The sequence below is a fragment of the Loxodonta africana genome, chromosome 4 (assembly GCF_030014295.1).
Source record: "Loxodonta africana isolate mLoxAfr1 chromosome 4, mLoxAfr1.hap2, whole genome shotgun sequence".
Classification (NCBI taxonomy): Eukaryota; Metazoa; Chordata; class Mammalia; order Proboscidea; family Elephantidae; genus Loxodonta; species Loxodonta africana.
In genome coordinates this window covers 108730952-108748027 of record NC_087345.1, presented here as the reverse complement: position 1 = coordinate 108748027, position 17076 = coordinate 108730952, and the positions used below count along the sequence as shown (strand labels likewise).

The 17076-nt window shown below is 39.5% G+C and overlaps 1 protein-coding gene across 1 annotated transcript in view; it reads right to left on the bottom strand.

Moving 5' to 3' along the window:
• The window catches only part of TMTC1 (transmembrane O-mannosyltransferase targeting cadherins 1), a 336358-nt gene that overhangs the window by 116018 nt on the left and 203264 nt on the right, over window positions 1-17076 (bottom strand). The window contains exon 9 of the mRNA XM_023555130.2: window positions 6016-6137. Within this exon, the coding sequence (XP_023410898.1) occupies window positions 6016-6137 (122 nt within the window). The remainder of the gene's footprint in view (window positions 1-6015; window positions 6138-17076) is intronic.

The following is a 17076-nucleotide window of genomic DNA, read 5'->3' as shown; positions in this document are numbered from 1 at the left end:
GTGTGGTAGAATTCTCCAGTGTAGCCATCTGGTCCTGTGCTTTTTGTTGGCAATTTTTTAAATGACATCTTCACCCTCTTCTTCTGTAATGGGTCTTTTTAAACTTTCTACCTCTGTTTGTCTTAGTTTGGATAGGTAGCATGTTACTAGGAATTTGCCCATTTCATTTAGGTTTTCAAATTTGTTAGATGGAGTACAACTTTTTGTAGTAATCAGTTAAAATCTTTATCTCTGCTGGATTGGTTGTAACGTCACCAATTTCATTTCTTAATTTGGTTATTTGCCTCTTCTTTTTTTTGGTCAGTCTAGTGAGTGGTTTGTCTCTTTTATTGATCAGTTCAAAGAACCAACTTCTGGTTTTGTTGACTGTTTCTGTTTTTTTTTTCTGGCAGCTTTTGGCTTCTTTTGCTCTTCCTTTTCTGTTTGTTCAAGTTGTTGGTTTAAGTTAATGATTTTGGATCTTTCTTCCTTAATGTAGGCACTTAATGTTATGAACTTGCCTCTGTGTACTGCTTTTACTGTGTCCCAAAGGTTTTGATATGTTGTGTTTTCATATTTGTTTGATTCTAGGAATTTTTTAATTTCACTTTCATTTCTTTTATGACCCAATAGTTTTTTAATAGTGTACTATTTAGTTTCTATGTATTTATTTATTTTTTCTCTATTTTTCCAGTTTTTTATTTCTAGCTTCATACCATCATGGTCAGAGGATGCTTTGTATGATTTCAGTTTTTTGAAATTTGTTGAGACTTGTTTTGTGTCCTAGCACATGGTCTATTCTTGAAAATTATCCACATGCATTGAAGAAGAATGTATCTTGTTGAGACTGATGCAGGTGGAGGGTTCTGTATATGTCCATTAGGTCCAACTGGCTTATGGTTTTATTTAAATTCTCAATGTTCTCAGTGATCGTCTCTTCAGATGTTCAACCTAGAACTGAAAGTAGTGTGCTGAAGTCTCCTCATATCATTGTGGTGTTGTCTATTTCTCCTTTCATATTATCAGTATTTGTTTAATGTATTTTGGTGCCTTGCTGTTAGTGCAAATATATTTATAATGTTAGTCTTCTTACTGGATCTACCCTTTTACTATTATGTGATGTCATTTTTATCTCTTACAATAGATTTTGATTTAAAGTCTATTTTATCTGATATCAGTATGACCACCCCTGTTCTTTTTTGTTTACTATTTGCATGGAATCTTCTACTCCATCATTTTATTTTTAGTCTTTTTGGGTCTTTATGTCTAAGGTTTGTTTCTTGTAGAAAGCCAAAGGATAATTGTTTTCAATCCATCCTGCCACTCTCTGCTTTTTGCATGGGATGTTTAGATAATTTACATTTAAGGTGATTACTAAAAACGAAGTGTCTACTTCACTCATTTTGGGTTTTTTTGTTGTTGTTGAGTGTTTTATATCATCTTCATTTTTCTAATTCTGATTTTTCTTTGTATTCGGCTGCTTTCTTGTGATGAGCCTTTTTGCTTTCTTTTTCTTTCTTCTGAAATTTTTTTCTTGGTGATTTCTTAGTGGTTACCACAAATACTATATTACACAACTTACAATTTCAACAATGCTTAACATATGAATCACAGTTAACATACAACTTATTCCTGATATTTTCCTCCTTCCCCATTTCTGCTGGTATGTCTCCATTAACATCAATACACAACCTATGTTCTATAAGTTTACTTTGTGCTTATTTCTTACAAACTTCATGTTGTATTGTTTGCGCGATTTAATTACTAAGTTTATACACTGAAAATATATACGTGGTCCTTATGATTTCCTGTGTTATTGCATTTTTTGGAGATCTTTTTTTTTTTTCCCTTGTGTACAGATATGAGTATTTATTTAATTCTCTTATCTTTCCCTTTGGATTACTGCCTTGAGTAATACTTGCAAAGCTGGTCTGGTAGCAGCAAATTCCCAGAGCTTCTGTTTGTTTAGGAATGTCTTAATTTCCCCCCATTTTTGAATGACAACTTTGCTGGGTAAAGAATTATTGGTTGGCAATTGTTTTCATTCAGTATTTTATATATGTCCCTCCATTGTCTTTTGGCCTCTAGAGTTTCTGGGGAGAAATCCACATCAATTTTTATGAAAGACCCTTGGTATGTTATATCGTGTTTCTTGCTGCTTTCAGAATCCTCCCCTTGTCTTTGGTTTTCAAGAATTAGGACATGGTGTGGAACTGATCTTTTTGTGTCTCTTCTGATTGGGGTTCATGTAGTTTCTTGTATTTGCAGGCTTAGTTCTCTGTTCAGGTCTGGGAAATTTTCTCTGATTATCTCTCGGAAAATTGTTTCTACATCTTCATTATTGTCATGGTGCTTCGGGATTCCAATAATCCTAATGTTAGATTTCTTAATGGAATTCCATATTTGCTTTTGGGTGTTTTTGTTTTTCTTTGTTCTTTTCTCTTGTTTCTCTTGAGACTTGGTAATTTCAGTTATTTTGTCTTCTAGTTCATTTCTTCTATCTTCTGTCTGACTGCTGTTAAGTGTTTCTCTTACTTTTTCTAATTCAGTTACTTTGTTCTTCAGTTCCACTAGTTCTCTCTCTCTCTTTTCTTGATGTTTTCAATTTTCTTGTTCAGCCTCTCCTTTTGTTCCTCCATTTGTTTCCTGATCTCTGCTAGTTTGTTTTCTGTGTGCTTTTTGCTTTCTTTAGACATACTTAGCACCACAATCTGAAAATTACCAATTCTTCGCATTCGTTTGGCCTCCATAGGAGAAATTTCCTCTTCTTCATGTTTTGCTTTTGATTGATCCTTTTTCTCATGTTATTTTGTGTGTTTTACTATTTTTTGTTGTTGTTGAGCCTGTACTATTTTGCTATCTTTTCTTTTTTATTGAAATTTTGTATACTGGTTATTGTGGAAAAATGTTCTGATTTGTTGGCCCGGTGGTGTAGTGGCTAAGTGCTTGGCTGTCAACCGAAAGGTCAGGGCCTGCTCCCACCAGCTGCTCTGCGTGATAAAGATGTGGCAGCCTGCCTCCACAAAGACTGATAGCCCTAGGAACTCCATGGGGCAGCTCCACTCCCCCTCACTGGGTCTCTACCAATAAGAATTAATCCAGTGGTGGTGGGCTTGGTATCTTCTCCTGAGAATAACTAGAGAGCACTCTTATCCTTAGGTTGCTTTCAGTGCTAATTTAGGAATCCTGAATGCTTGATCTCTGGAATTCCATACACATGCACAGGAGGGAAGGAGAAGGTTTAGCTGGTCATAGACACTCACATAAGCAGTGGGGTTTGACTCTCCTGTGGCAAAGGAGAGCGGCTGTCTATGTCTTTCTTTCATGGGTGCCCATGCACAGGCTCTCCCATGGTGTCCCACCATGGGCAGAGAGCCAGCCGTTTCTCTTTGTGGTGCCCATCAGTCTGAAGTATTCCCTTCATGCTGCTGCCCTTGCCGTTCCTCCTGGTCCTACTGCCCATCCATCTCTGGTCTCCGTGTGATTCAATAGCACTCTCTCACAGCGCCATGGTCTTCTGTCACCCCCTCTCAACTGTGCGGCGTGTGAACTATCGTGGCCAATTTGCACCACCTTGAAAAATCGGACTATAGTATCCTTAGATTTGCTCCCTCTTTCTGTGTTCCGTTTATGGAGTGTTGCTTAACCTCACCCTAAAATGGCCATTATGAGTGAGAGCTCACAATGTTAGCAGATAGGTTCTCCCAGTTTCTGTGTTGTCCCTAGTCCTCCTCTCCCCCGATTTTGGATTCACCCTGACTCTCCAACACCTCCACTGCCATCCAGAGTTCTGAAATCTCAGTCTGTGCTTGGTTTTATTCATTGTTCAGGGATTAGTTGCTGAAGGTAGTAAACAGGAATGTCTGCTCACTTTGCCATTTTGCTCTGTCCCTTCCAGGGATCTTAAAATATATTAAAAAACCAAAACCCATTGCCATCGAGCTGATTCCAACTCATAATGACCCTACAGGACAGAGAAAGACTGCATTATAGGGTTTTCATGGCTGTAAATCTTTACAGAAGCAGACTAGAACATCTTTCTACCACTGACAGGCTGGTGGGTTCAAACTGCTGACCTTTCGATTAGCAGCTGAGTGTTTAACCACTGTGCCATCAGGGTTCCTTTAAACAATGTGAGCGTGTGATAAATGTGTAAGTAGAGTGAAAGATGCCATTTTGTTTGTCAGCAGCTAACAAAATTGAAGAGCAGACACTGAGGCTAATTTGTTTTTGTAGTCTCAGATTCTAGTGTACCATGTCTAGCAAAGATGCTCTATGAATATATGTTGAATGAAGAATATAGATTCCACTTAGCATTGACAATACTACAGAGAAAATCTAACTCAAGATACTTGGACCTGATCTAAAGTAAAAACAGATCTAGAACAGAGACTAATGCCCCATTTTGCCTAAAAAAAAAAAAAAATTTTTTATAACATAGACATATTCTTTGTTACTAGCAAGGCCTCATAAGACTGCTATCTTAAGACAATACACACTACAAAGAATTAGTGTTGTATTTTTGTCCTTATCGAATAGTATTTTTCAAGCAATAGCTTGTTTCCCAAATTGTACTAAGGACACATAAAGCAAATTAAGGGTTGCCCTTCCCTTAATATGGAAACCCTGGGGGTGTAGTGGTTAAGTGCTACGGCTGCTAACCAAGAGGTCGGCAGTTTGAATCCGCCAGGCGCCCCTTGGAATCTCTATGGGGCAGTTCTACTGTCTTATAGGGTTGCTATGAGTTGGAATTGACTCAACACCAGTGGGTTTGGTTTTTTTAGTTTTTCCCTTAATCTAAAAAAAAAAAAAAAAAGTTACATTGAGTCAATTCTGACTCACAGCAACCCTACAGTGTAGAGGTTAAGTGCTACAGCTTCTACCCAAAAGGTCAGCAGTTCGAATTCACCAGGTGCACCTTGGAAACTCTATGGGGCAGCTCTACTCTGTCCTACAGGGTTGTTATGAACTAGAATTGACTCAATGGCAATGGATTTTGCTTTTTTCCCTTAATCAAATTAAAACAAGACACTGCAAAGTTTCAAGAAAGGTGTTAAGTACCTGCGGTTTGGAGAGAATCAAGTATTATGAAAATCATTTCTAATTACATTATTAAAAAAAATTTCTACCTTTATCATGAATTAAAAATGATTTCTTTATGATATTTTGGTTTGTGATACTGCCTTTAGAAAAGCTCATTCATATATATACATATATATAAAAAAAAATTTTTTTTTATATGCATAAAACTATGTACTTTAGGGACTGTTCATTAAATTCCTTATTTTTAAAAATAAGAAAACCTAGGTGCCAAGAACCTTTGTGTCTTTCTCAAGGTCACATAACTCATACATGACAGAATCAAGACTGTCTTCTGATTCAAGGCCATTTCAAGGCATCTGAACAGAAACATGCCCTTGGAATGACAATGACATTTGGATAAGACGAGAACGAACAAGCTTCAGCACATTCAAATATTCAGAGCTAAGTGGCATTACGTCATCGCACAAATCTGAATGCTCTTCATAATTTTTCAACCATTTTTTTCTCAAGGATAAGTGTTTTGGAGATTGTTCCCATTTTCAAATTAAAGATAAGACAAAGGAAAGGCAGAAAGGAAGGAAGCAATGCAAGAAGGCAGGCAGAAGACAGGAAGAGATTAATTATAATCATGCTACTTAACATAATTAATAATTTTATGCAAGTCAACAAATATTTCTAGAAAATTACTGTAATTACGTTTAATAAAAAGTAGATGTTTGCACAAAGACACTGCGTAAACAACTGCTGCTAAAATCCTGACTATACTAAAGTCAACGTTTCACACTGAACTGTAAAGCTTTCAACTAGAGTTAAACCATTGTAAACTTGATCTCACCCAACCTTGTGTGTGGTTGTTTTTAAAACTGAGGTAATGAAAACCTTAGCTCCACAAGGATCTAATTGTCACATACACAAGGATTGTTTCTCTGAAACTATAAATGTTGGTGACACAGGGCGGGTCTCGTTAAGGAGAAAATCATGTGCAATAATTACCTAGGCATGTAAAGGACTCTCTCGGCCACCACAAAACCCACCCTGAAGAAGAGATTGCTGGCTGGAATGAACGGGAAAACCAGGAACAACAAGCCCACTAAAACTTCCTTGTGCTCCAGTCTCTGAAACACATAATAGTGAAGGACAAATTAATTTCTGTTTCATTGTAGCTCAGGCAGCATTTCACCATCTCTCTCATTTCCAAGTTTTCATGGAAGGAATGAATAAATTAGACCAATGTAAACCTTTTGATCAGTATGCTGAAGTTAATAGAGAGAGCCCCAGGCTAAAACCCCTGGCACATCAGAACATTCATATGTACCTCTGATACACATGTGCCACCCAGAAACATCTGATATTTGCACAATATAATTAAGACCGTCACACTTTGTTCGAGGCCAGCCCTGCAGTATCCCTGCTTCTTGGCTCTGGCCCCTTTCAGAATCCCTGTACCCCCAAGCACCTAGTTTCCAGGGAGCAATCAAGTGGACTCAATCACTCACACTAAGGCTTCAAGGACAATTTAATTATTGTCCTCTGAGAAATGCTGTTGCTAGTTGCTACTGAGTTGATTCTGACTCAAGGTGACCACCTGTGTGCACAGTAGAACTGTTCCACAGGGAATCAAAACAAAACAAACCCACTGCCGTTGAGTTGATTCCGACTCATAGTGACCCTACAGGACAGGGTAGAACTGTCTCCTAGGTGTTCCAAGGAGGGGCTGGTGGATTTAATCTGCCAATCTTTTGGCTAGCAGTGAAACTCTTAACCACTACACTACCAGGCTGGACTGCATTTTTTTAGAAAAAGGCAACCAGGAGAAGCAAACCTTTGTATAAAGGGAATTAAATGCTAATGGTAAAGTTCTGGGCACCAATGAGGGAGAATTTAAGCCAGAGCTTCTTGGTCCCTCTCAAATAAAGCCAGCAAGGAAGAAACTATGTATCCCATGAAAATATCTGGAATTAAAAACCATTATAATAATTCATTAAATTGATGAAGCACTATTCTATGATACTGTATCTTAATCGAAAAAGATTTTTCTATCACACAATAGAAAAACTGTGTGTTTATCACTAATAACATGTAATGGACACTGTAAAGAAGGAGTTTGTATTTCCATGTCAGTATACAGTATAGATGCATTTGAAGAGAGGCTTATTTAGAACAGATCTTAATGTATAAAATGGTTTTATTTTTAAGATAAATTTAACAAGAAAATCAAATAGAGCTTTCCATATTATAATTTTTTAATGTCTCCTACGAACATTTAAAATAATTTTTTTATTATTATTAATAGCTGTAAAAAAATAAAATAATTTCAAAAATAAGACTACCTAATACAAACTACAAATACTTTAAAAATACACAGCAAAGGATTTTAAACATCTTAGGATCTTTTCACCTATGTTTTATTAAAATCTTTGTTTTACGGTCTACAATATAATAAAAACCAAAACCCACTGCCGTTGAGTCGACGGTTAAGAGCTTGGCTGCTAACCAAAAGGTGGGCAGTTCAAATCCAACAGCCACTCCTTGACAACCTTATGGACCAGTTCCACTCTGTCCTGTAGCGTCACTATGATACAACATAACGGAGTAATAAAGTTTCTGAGAGCAATTCTGCATGAACAGATGTGCTTCAGACTGCTTCCCTGAAATAACTAATGGTTCTGTAAGTAATAACTTCATTTTTTACCTAAAGAAACCATACACTTTGCATTAACAGATGAAAAAGAAACAGCTTGCATAACAAGCCTTCAAGGCAAATGGATACAATAATGTTATTTCTGTGACCGACTAAAATTGAATAAAGCCAAAAAAGGAACAAGTTCATTTTACTTAAAAGCTACATGCTACCTTTGTAATTTAGATTATAGTTTGAGTTAAAAAGTATCTTTCAGCTCAAGAACTTAAAACACTTAAGTAAAAAAAAAAAATTAATAAGTACCTTGTAAGAATCCTGTGACATCAAGAACAAGTATTTCTTGCTAAAATGGAAAATAAATCCCAGAGAGCATAAGAGCCCTGTTGAGTGTTACACATTAACTCTGAACCTATTGTTGAGTAGCAGGTTGATGTTCTCTTCTAGAGATGCACTTTTATTTTTGAGAGAGTTGAACAGTTCTTTTGATTCTTCTCAAAAGTTGAAATACTTCTTACAAAGTATTCATATGTCTTCCCAAGGAACTAAAGAAATTTAAACTAAAAGAATTTAATACGCCCTATTTATTAATCCTATATAAAGCTGGCTGCAGGTGTAAAAAGAACTCAGACCAAGCCACTATCCATATCTTGATAGTATTATATCCAGTGAGCTGTCTCTTTGCCCCTTATCGAGGCTATTAAAGAATAGCTCTCCATCAGGGATCTGAAATGGGCATCAACTACACACCCCCAAGAGCCTACAGTCCTGTCTGACCAAAGGCCACATTCCTTACTATGATAGACTTTTACATACTTTTCTCAACACAACCTCAGCTGCTTAAACTGCTACTCAGATGGAAAAACCAAACCCATTGCCTTCGAGTTGATTCTGACTTATAGCAACCCTGAAGGACAGGGTATAACTGTCCCACAGGGCTTCCAAGGAGCACTTGGTGGATTCAAACTGCCGACCTTTTGGTTAGCAGCCAAGCTCCTAACCACTGCTCCACCAGGGCTCCACTCTGATGGAAAGAACCTTCATTTTGAGGTGGGTGTCAGGTGACAGCAGAGGCCGACCCCCCTTGCTTCCTACTCCAGGGTCAAGTTCAGGAGTGCCTGAGAGGGCAGGATCCCTGAGCACTCACTGCTGCTGGGGACTTGAAGATAGGGGTGTCTCCCCAGAAGATGGATGTGCCAATTTAAAAATCACAACACCATGGGTCCATTGGGTTCCTCCACCAAATTCTCCAGGCTCGACAAAAGAAGCATAGTGTTTATTCCTTCAGGGTAATCTCCCAGTTAAAATGATAATCTTATCTACGTGTAAACTATGTTCAACATCTGTCTTCCCCACTAGACTGTAAGCTCCACCAGGGCAGGGAGCTTCTCAGTTGTGTTCACTCGTGTATAACTCATACTCAGACTGGAGTGTAATAGAATAAATTAATAAATGTGCCAGGCAAGATAAAACACTATGTGGGAGAAGGTGTTCGGGGGGCGGTACACAGGGCTTCAGGGTGAAGGTGACAATCTAGATTTGAAAAAAAATGCTTACAAGACAGAAGTAGAGTGTATAGGGTAGAGGGGGTCACAGTGAGAGTCATTCCAGACAGAAGGTACAGAATGTACAAGACAGGGTACAGATAGACAAGTGGGCAGGAGACAGATCATGAGGTCTTGTGTGCCCTGCTGTGGAGTTCACCTTCACCTACAGGCAAGGTCCCACACACAAGAAAGAAAAGCCCTGATCAGGAGTCAAGGGTCCCAAAGTCAAGTCCTCACTCTGCTGTTAGAACCTATTAGTGACCGTGGGCAGGCTTATTAGCCCTGCTGCCTTCAAGTGCCTCATATGTAAAAGAAGACAAGGGCAGCTCAGTGCTCAGTACGGCTGGGTCATTACAAACATTTCCAAGCTCTGAAAGGCCATGTTACTGAAGTCATGAGCTGTAAGCTTACAGGCCACCAGAAGGGCTGATTCTATGAGGTGTTTTCTTTGTTTTTAAAATATTCACTTGAAGACTGGCACAGTGTCCAAGCTCAAGGAAGTTTTACTATTTTATTTTGAGAAAAATAATATTCACGCCTAATTCTCTATCTTCAATTAAATTGTTCTTAATAACCCTTTCCCTCTCTCCTTTCAGTCAAAAGAGATTTAAAATATTCGAGAACACGTTTCCTTAAAGTGAAGCTGATCTGTTGAGCAGAAAGTTGTAAAGAAAAGATATGTCATGGACATGGCTGAATTTCCTAGAATAAGACTGGGAGGTAACCCAATTTTGGATCCTGCGGATCACAGATGTGATAAAATTGGCTAAATAATACATTCAGATGCAACTCAAATAAATAAGGGAAAAAAGAGGAAATCTGTGGCATTTTCCAAAGTATACACAGTCCATTCAATTGTAGGGAAACAGGCCAATGGAAACGTTTCTACTAGGCAGGGAAGAAACATGAGTTAAAAAACAAAACAAAAAAAAACCTTACAATATAGCCATTAACAATACATATCATCTCTCTGATTCACTGGGTGACATCAGACAAATTAATTACATCTCTGAACTTTAACTTGATGATCAGTTACGAGGGAAAAGGTATTGTTACCTATGTCTCTGTAGGAAAAATGGTGTGACAGATTCCCTATGATAGGTATTAGGTTTGATTTTTCTTTTCTGAGTTAAAAGGACACAGAAAAGTACCCCCTGGGCTGCAATGAGATAAAAATCATCTCTTAACACCGCTGTCAAGGTGCTCAGAGAACTGCTTGTCCACCAGTGGTACAGTCACGCACCTGGCCAAACAGTTAAGGGAAGAACAGTGGCTTTTCTCAGAACTGTAAATTACTTCAGAAGAAATCCAAGTGTAGTCTGGTACCTTCTGGTTTATCCCTTTCTCTTCTTACATCAGTTTACCTTTCCAAGCACAGGTCAAAGACAGGGACACACACACACACACACACACACACACACAAACACACACCTGTACACTATGGCCAGCAGTGTGGGATGAGTGTGCATGTGCCCCACACAATGCAGACAACACCCACTACAGGCTGTTCTCCTTCCAGAGAGGCAGAGAATAGACCTCATTATGGTAATTATAATCATCATCACTATTATATGTTTTCTCACTCAATACAGGTTTCAGATAAATGTACGTGTGTTTAGGGCGTGAGAGTGTTCTCATTATTCCACACATTGCTCAGTTATATTTCAATCCTTTTGATTTATTTGGCAGCACCAGGCTCTAGCTGTCTGCGCGCAATTTATCAATCTTAGGGAAAGCTGATGACAGAAAGGTTCCTCCCTTCCGCCTGGGGATTAAGGCATTTGCCAAGCTGACAACTGGCATGGCTGACTGTCAACATATTAAGATCTTCCTTGCAGTATCTGTTTATGCGTCTACTTCCTCCATTAGGCACTGAATTCCTTGATGGGAGTCATCATGTTATAGTCAAATATTTTATTTAGATACTTGGCACATACATAACAGGCATTGAAAAATACATACGTTGCAAGAGCAAAGATATATGTACATATACAGCCTGACTCACTGATCTTTACTTTTGCATTTACTTTACTACACACACACACACAGAGTAAGAACTGCATGGGGGCAGTGTCTGACCTCCTGTAACTTCACAAAAGGAAAGGCAAATCAAGATCAACAGCCCAAGGCTGAGTTCTATAAGGTGGAGGTCAGACATGTCTCCTCTCTCTGCCATCTTTACTAATTCTGACATCAACCGTCCCTCACACAGCACTCTCTACTTCTCTGTTGGATTCAGTAATTCGTTGCAATGGCCGCACAGGACACACAGGTAATACCCACGATTATGAGATTTATTAGGAAAGTAACAGGTTACAATTCAGGCTCAGGAACACTCGAGGATACGGCTCTTCCAACGGCCTCTTTCCGGCTGTGTTCGCAGGCATGCCTCTCCCTGGCACTAGGCCTCTATCCAAAGGTGCTCAGCTTTCTCTCTCTGCAGGCGGCAAAGCCCATCATGCCATCACCTGGTGCCAGGTCTCTGCTGCCACTTCTCACCATCTTCAGGGTTACAGCTTGCTCTCTGTCTCCTGGATGCTGGGGCTTCTCAGTACAGGGATCCGGGTCCAAAAGACATGCTGGGTCCTGGCTGTTATTCTTTGGTGGTAGTGGGTCCTTTCTCTCTCCTGCCTCTGGGATGGCTCACCTCAAGCCCAGCAGGATGGCAAAACTGACTCATCCCCTTGGTGGGCCACAATTACCCTATCAAATAGTCCTGCCCAATCACTTGGGTGGGAGTTACAAGACCATGGCTAGAAAGGCCACACAAAAGTGATCTATGGCACCACACACACACATTGTTGCTGTTGTATACTATCAAGTTGATTTTGACTCATAGCGACCCCACATGACTTAGTAGAACTGCCCCGTAGGGTTTTCTAAGCTGTGATCTTTACAGGTACAAATCACCAGGTCTTTCTCTCACGAAGTTGCTGCTAAGTTTGATATAGTGACCTTTCATTAAAAAAAAAAAAATTTTTTTTTTCATTTAGAAGCTGGGTGCCTGACCATTGCACCATCAGAGGTATATGTGTGTGTGCGTGTATGTATGCATACATAATTATGTATGTATGTATATATGTGTGTGTATCTATCTGTGATGGTTAAGATTGTGTGTCAACTTGGCTGGGCCATGATTCTCAGTGTTCATATGTGATCACCCCCATGATAGGGTCTGCTCTGAGTAGCCAATCAGTTGACATGGAGTTTCCTTGGGTGCGTAGCCTACATCTGAATATACCTGGACATTCTGGCTTTTGCCTGTGCTGGATTCTACAGCTGCCTCCTCTTCATCTGACCTCTGGTTCTTGGGACTTGGGCTAGCAGCTTACCTGCTGATCTTGGAATTCATTGATCTTTACAGCCTGTGAGAAAGAGCCCTACTCTCCGACCTGCCAATCTTGGGTTCACCAGCCCCTGCAGCTACGTGAATCAGGAGAAGCCTTGAGGTCTTGCCTGCCAATCTTGGGATTCGTCAATCTTCACAGCATGTGAACAAGAGCCCTGCTCTCTGACCTGCCAATCTTGGGTTAGCTAGACCCTGTGGCTACATGAATCAGGAGAAGCCTCTATCCAGATCCACAGACATGGGACTTTCCAGCCTCTACAATTGTGTGAGCTCTTTCCTTGATATAAATCTGTATATATATTTATACACTTTACTGGTTCAGCTTCTCTGGAGAACCCAGCCTAAGACTCTATCTATCAATCCATCTACCAATCCATCTATCAATCCATCTATCCATCTATCTATCTATTACTGGGATTCTCAAGCACTTTCATAAACATCTCAGGGTCCTCCCACTAAGTAAATCCTTACTTTTTCTAACTCTCTGAAACACAATGTTATGGGTTGATTTGTGTCCCCCACAAAGGTATGGTGAAGTCAGTTAAAAGCTGATTCTAAGCACCTTATTTACAGCTGCCACACATCTTGGTAATTATAAACTCAACTAGGGCCCTGATTTAGGCCCAAATGATCCCAATGCCACACTGCAAGAAGCTTGAGGACAATCCTCCCATGACATGAGCACAGTTCACATCTCACATGCACACATGGAAAGGTGGAACTTGTTATTTTTTTCCCCAGTCTGAAATCAACAGGATAAGCCGAGCTGGGACAGAAAATGGCTCACGTTCAGGATCTCAACAGCACAGCTGCCAACCCACACTCTACTTGGCTCAAGCTGGTGATATCATTTCCTTGCTTTCATGAGCTCTAAAATTTACTCAGAAATGCATGGAGAGAAAAAATTATAAAAGGAAAATGAATGAAGAAATTATACCCCCTCAGAGACAAAAGTAGACTTGTACACTGTGGTTTCTCCCAGCCAATTTAAACACTGCTTTCCCCATGCCAAACTCTCTGTGCCAAGAGGCACCGCCAGATACCTTTTTTTTTATACCGCCAGATACACTAATGAACAGAGTGCTGAAGGCAGATTAAAATCAGAGGATTCTTAAACTGACATTTTAGATTTCTGGTCTTTGGTTCTAGACTTAATTGTTTTGTTTTTTTTCCTGCATTGATTTTTTTTTTTTTTGGTGTGATTTGTTTTTAATCAACCAGTCTTAACCTCTTTGCATACACTACCTCATGAGATTAAAAATTCTTATCTCACAAAAGCGAATGATTGCTTTTCAGGGTTAAATGAGGTTTGATTTTGAAGCTCTCAGATTGCTTCGCCCTAATTGAGAATAATCTAATTCATAACTTTGCTCAGAAATGGAAGCTGCATTTTGCTGAAGTGTGTTTTTAAATGTTCAAAGTGGAGGGAAAAAAAAAAGGCAAAAATCCTTTAAAAGATACTTTTGTAGAAGGGGCACGATTGGAAAATACCAGTTTAGTGCAAAAATTCCATTCGTCTTAAATTAAACATGCATGAATAAAGAGTTAAGAAAATTAAACAAGTCAAAAAACCATTGCTAGAGGAACCATTTCCTAATTAGTGTGAAACTACCACAAGATTTTCTAGCAACATGGGAAGACCAGAAACTATGGACTAGCTTCATCTTTGTTTGTGGTTCTGAACAAAAATGGAGAAGAAACTAAAAAGCTCTATATAAAAAAGATAGGATGGATGGATAGACAGAAGGGAGGGATTAGACAAGATATCTTCTAAGGCCCTGTTCAACCTAAATTGTGTGTGTGTTATGGGAGTAAGACAGGTCCAGGGGACAATAAAAGCCACCTAGTGAGCTGCCAAGTGGTAGAGGAGGAGGCACACACTAAATGCCAGACACTTGACGTACTCAGACTAAACGTTGTCTGGTCCTGTGCCATCTTCACGATCGTTGGTACGTTTGAGTTCACTGCTGCAGGTATTGTGTAGTACCTTCCAACCTAGGGAGCTCAACTTTTGGCACTACATCGGACAATATTCTGTTGTGATCCATAAGGTTTCATTGGCTAATTTTCGCAAGCAGAGCACCAGGCCTTTCTTTCTAGTCTGTCTTAGTCTAGAAGCTCTGATAAAACCTGCCCACCATGGGCAACACATAAACCACCACGTACAACAAGCTGACAGACTGGTGATGGGTAGTAATATTACAAGGCAGGTATAACTAACTGCGATGTTATAGATGAGAAAGTTGAGGCTCAGAGAGTTTCTCAGCTGATCTAATTAGAGAGAAGCCTGTCTTCTTTCCATAATCCAGGTGGCTTTGAAATTCAAAGCTAATCTGAAATGGGGGGAGAAATTTCAGTCTTCACTGCCTCCCTATTTTGTAGTAAAAACACACTCTGACAGATAAGACCCAGCAACTGCAGGCTGCCCAGTAAGATGTTGATGAGGCAATCTAGAAAATCTCAACCCCAAGGGTCTCTAACAGAGGGCACCACTGATTCACTTTCCCAGATAAATGCAGACCCAGGTATTCCACGATCTAGCCTATTGCAGAGATGCAATAGTGTATGTGGCAGAGAATATGTGTTCCTTATCAATTATTCTGTTTGAATGAATTTGTGAATGGTTTGAGATGGTCCCCCTACTCATTCTGACATCTAGCCTCTGGAAGAATGGACATGTACATGTCCAATCGCCATAGCATGGTGAAAAAAAAAAAAGGTACAATTTATTTAACTGATTTTAGTTACTGAATTTTAAGTCAAAGTCATACTTTAAGAGAAGGCTTGAGGGGAGGCTAATGATTATTTCTGACACAAGCACTCAAATTCTGTAATGAAATTGCCCTTCCTTAGGAAAGCAAGAGAACATACACATTCTAGTGTCCACAGGGGCACAATGAATAAGGGGACAACTCAGTAAGACAAAGGCATTCTAAAATTTAAATACACACATACTCTGTAACTTGTTATTGCTCAAAGCTTCTGTCTTTAATATTCAACTGTTTATCTAAAAAGTTTTGTCTGACTCTTTCAGGAGTGAAACATTGTGATGACAATTTAATCTTATAACATATTTGTTATAGTAAACTGGCATTTTCACTAAGGCCATAAAACGTTTGCTACAGCACACTAAATTTGCGTAACCACACTATAAATGAACTAAAGCATCAACCTTGTGATAATTAACCACACTATAAATGAATTCGGCAGTTTTGAGTTTTGTGTTAATTATCCTGTGCTATAAAAAAAAAAAAAAATTTTTTTTTTTATATATAACGTTCATTCATTCACTCATTGTATATTTACTAAGCACCTACTATGTGTCAGACACTGTCCTAGGCACCAGAGAGAAGTGAACAAACTAATCATTCTAGTGGGGCATCAAATGATAATTAACAAAATGCATATAATTGTTATATACAGAATAGACAATTAATGAGCAGGCAGTTATAAGTGCTTTGAAAAGAAGGAAAGCAGGGTAAGGCAATGGAGAATGGTAAGCACTAGTTTAGAAAGGGCGATCAGGGAAGGCTTCTCAGAGAAGGAGACAGTTGAGCAGAGACCTACATTAACTGAGGGCATAAACCATGCAAGTATCTGTGCAAAGCATTCCAGGCAGAGGGCAATAACAAGGTGAAAGGCCTGAAGCCTTTTGTTAAAGAAATAGTCTCTTGGCTGTTCTCTCCCATATCTGTAGAAAACAGAATCACCTCTGAGAGCTGATCCAAACTGTACATACATACGAACACTCACAGTTACGAAGTTACAATTTGGGGGAACTACAACAGGAGTAGTAGTGGCTTACAAGGCAGTAAGAGGCTGCTTGTAGGAGGGACAATGGGGGCTAAGATCAAGAGGAAGTGGGGAGGGGGCTGGCTTGGCAGTGGCTCGGTGTTTGCAGCTCCAGTTCTTAAGGCAGTTGGTGCTGAGGTATTCACTCAGGTGGGTAGAGCTGGAAAATCAAAACAGTGGTGCTGCTCTAAGAGATCCACCACCCATCAGTTTGTCCTACTGTGGTGGCTTGCATGTTGCTGTGATGCTAGAAGCTATGCCACTGGTATTCAAATATTAGCAGGGTCACTCATGGTGGACACGTTTCAGCAGAGCTTTTAGACTAAGATAGACTAGGAAGAAAGTCCTGGCGATAAAGTTCCAAAAATCAGCTAACGAAAACCCTATGAGATCACAGAATATCGACCAGGCTCACTTTGTATGCGTCATCAGGACGAGCCAAAAGTTGAGCTCCCTAGGTTGGAAGGTACTACACAATACAAGTTTGCTAACGTAGAGGGCCAACAATGGTAAGGAGAATCCTTAATGAGATGGATTATCAAACAGCCCCAACGATGGACTCAAACATACCAATAATCATGTAGATGGCACAGGACCGAGCAATGTTTTGTTCTGTTAGACACAAGGTCACCATAAATTGGAGCTGACTTGATGGCAACGACAACAACAACTCTAAGAGATATGTGTTCATGTGTGCTGGGAGGCTTAGGAGAAAGAAGGAGCCTTGG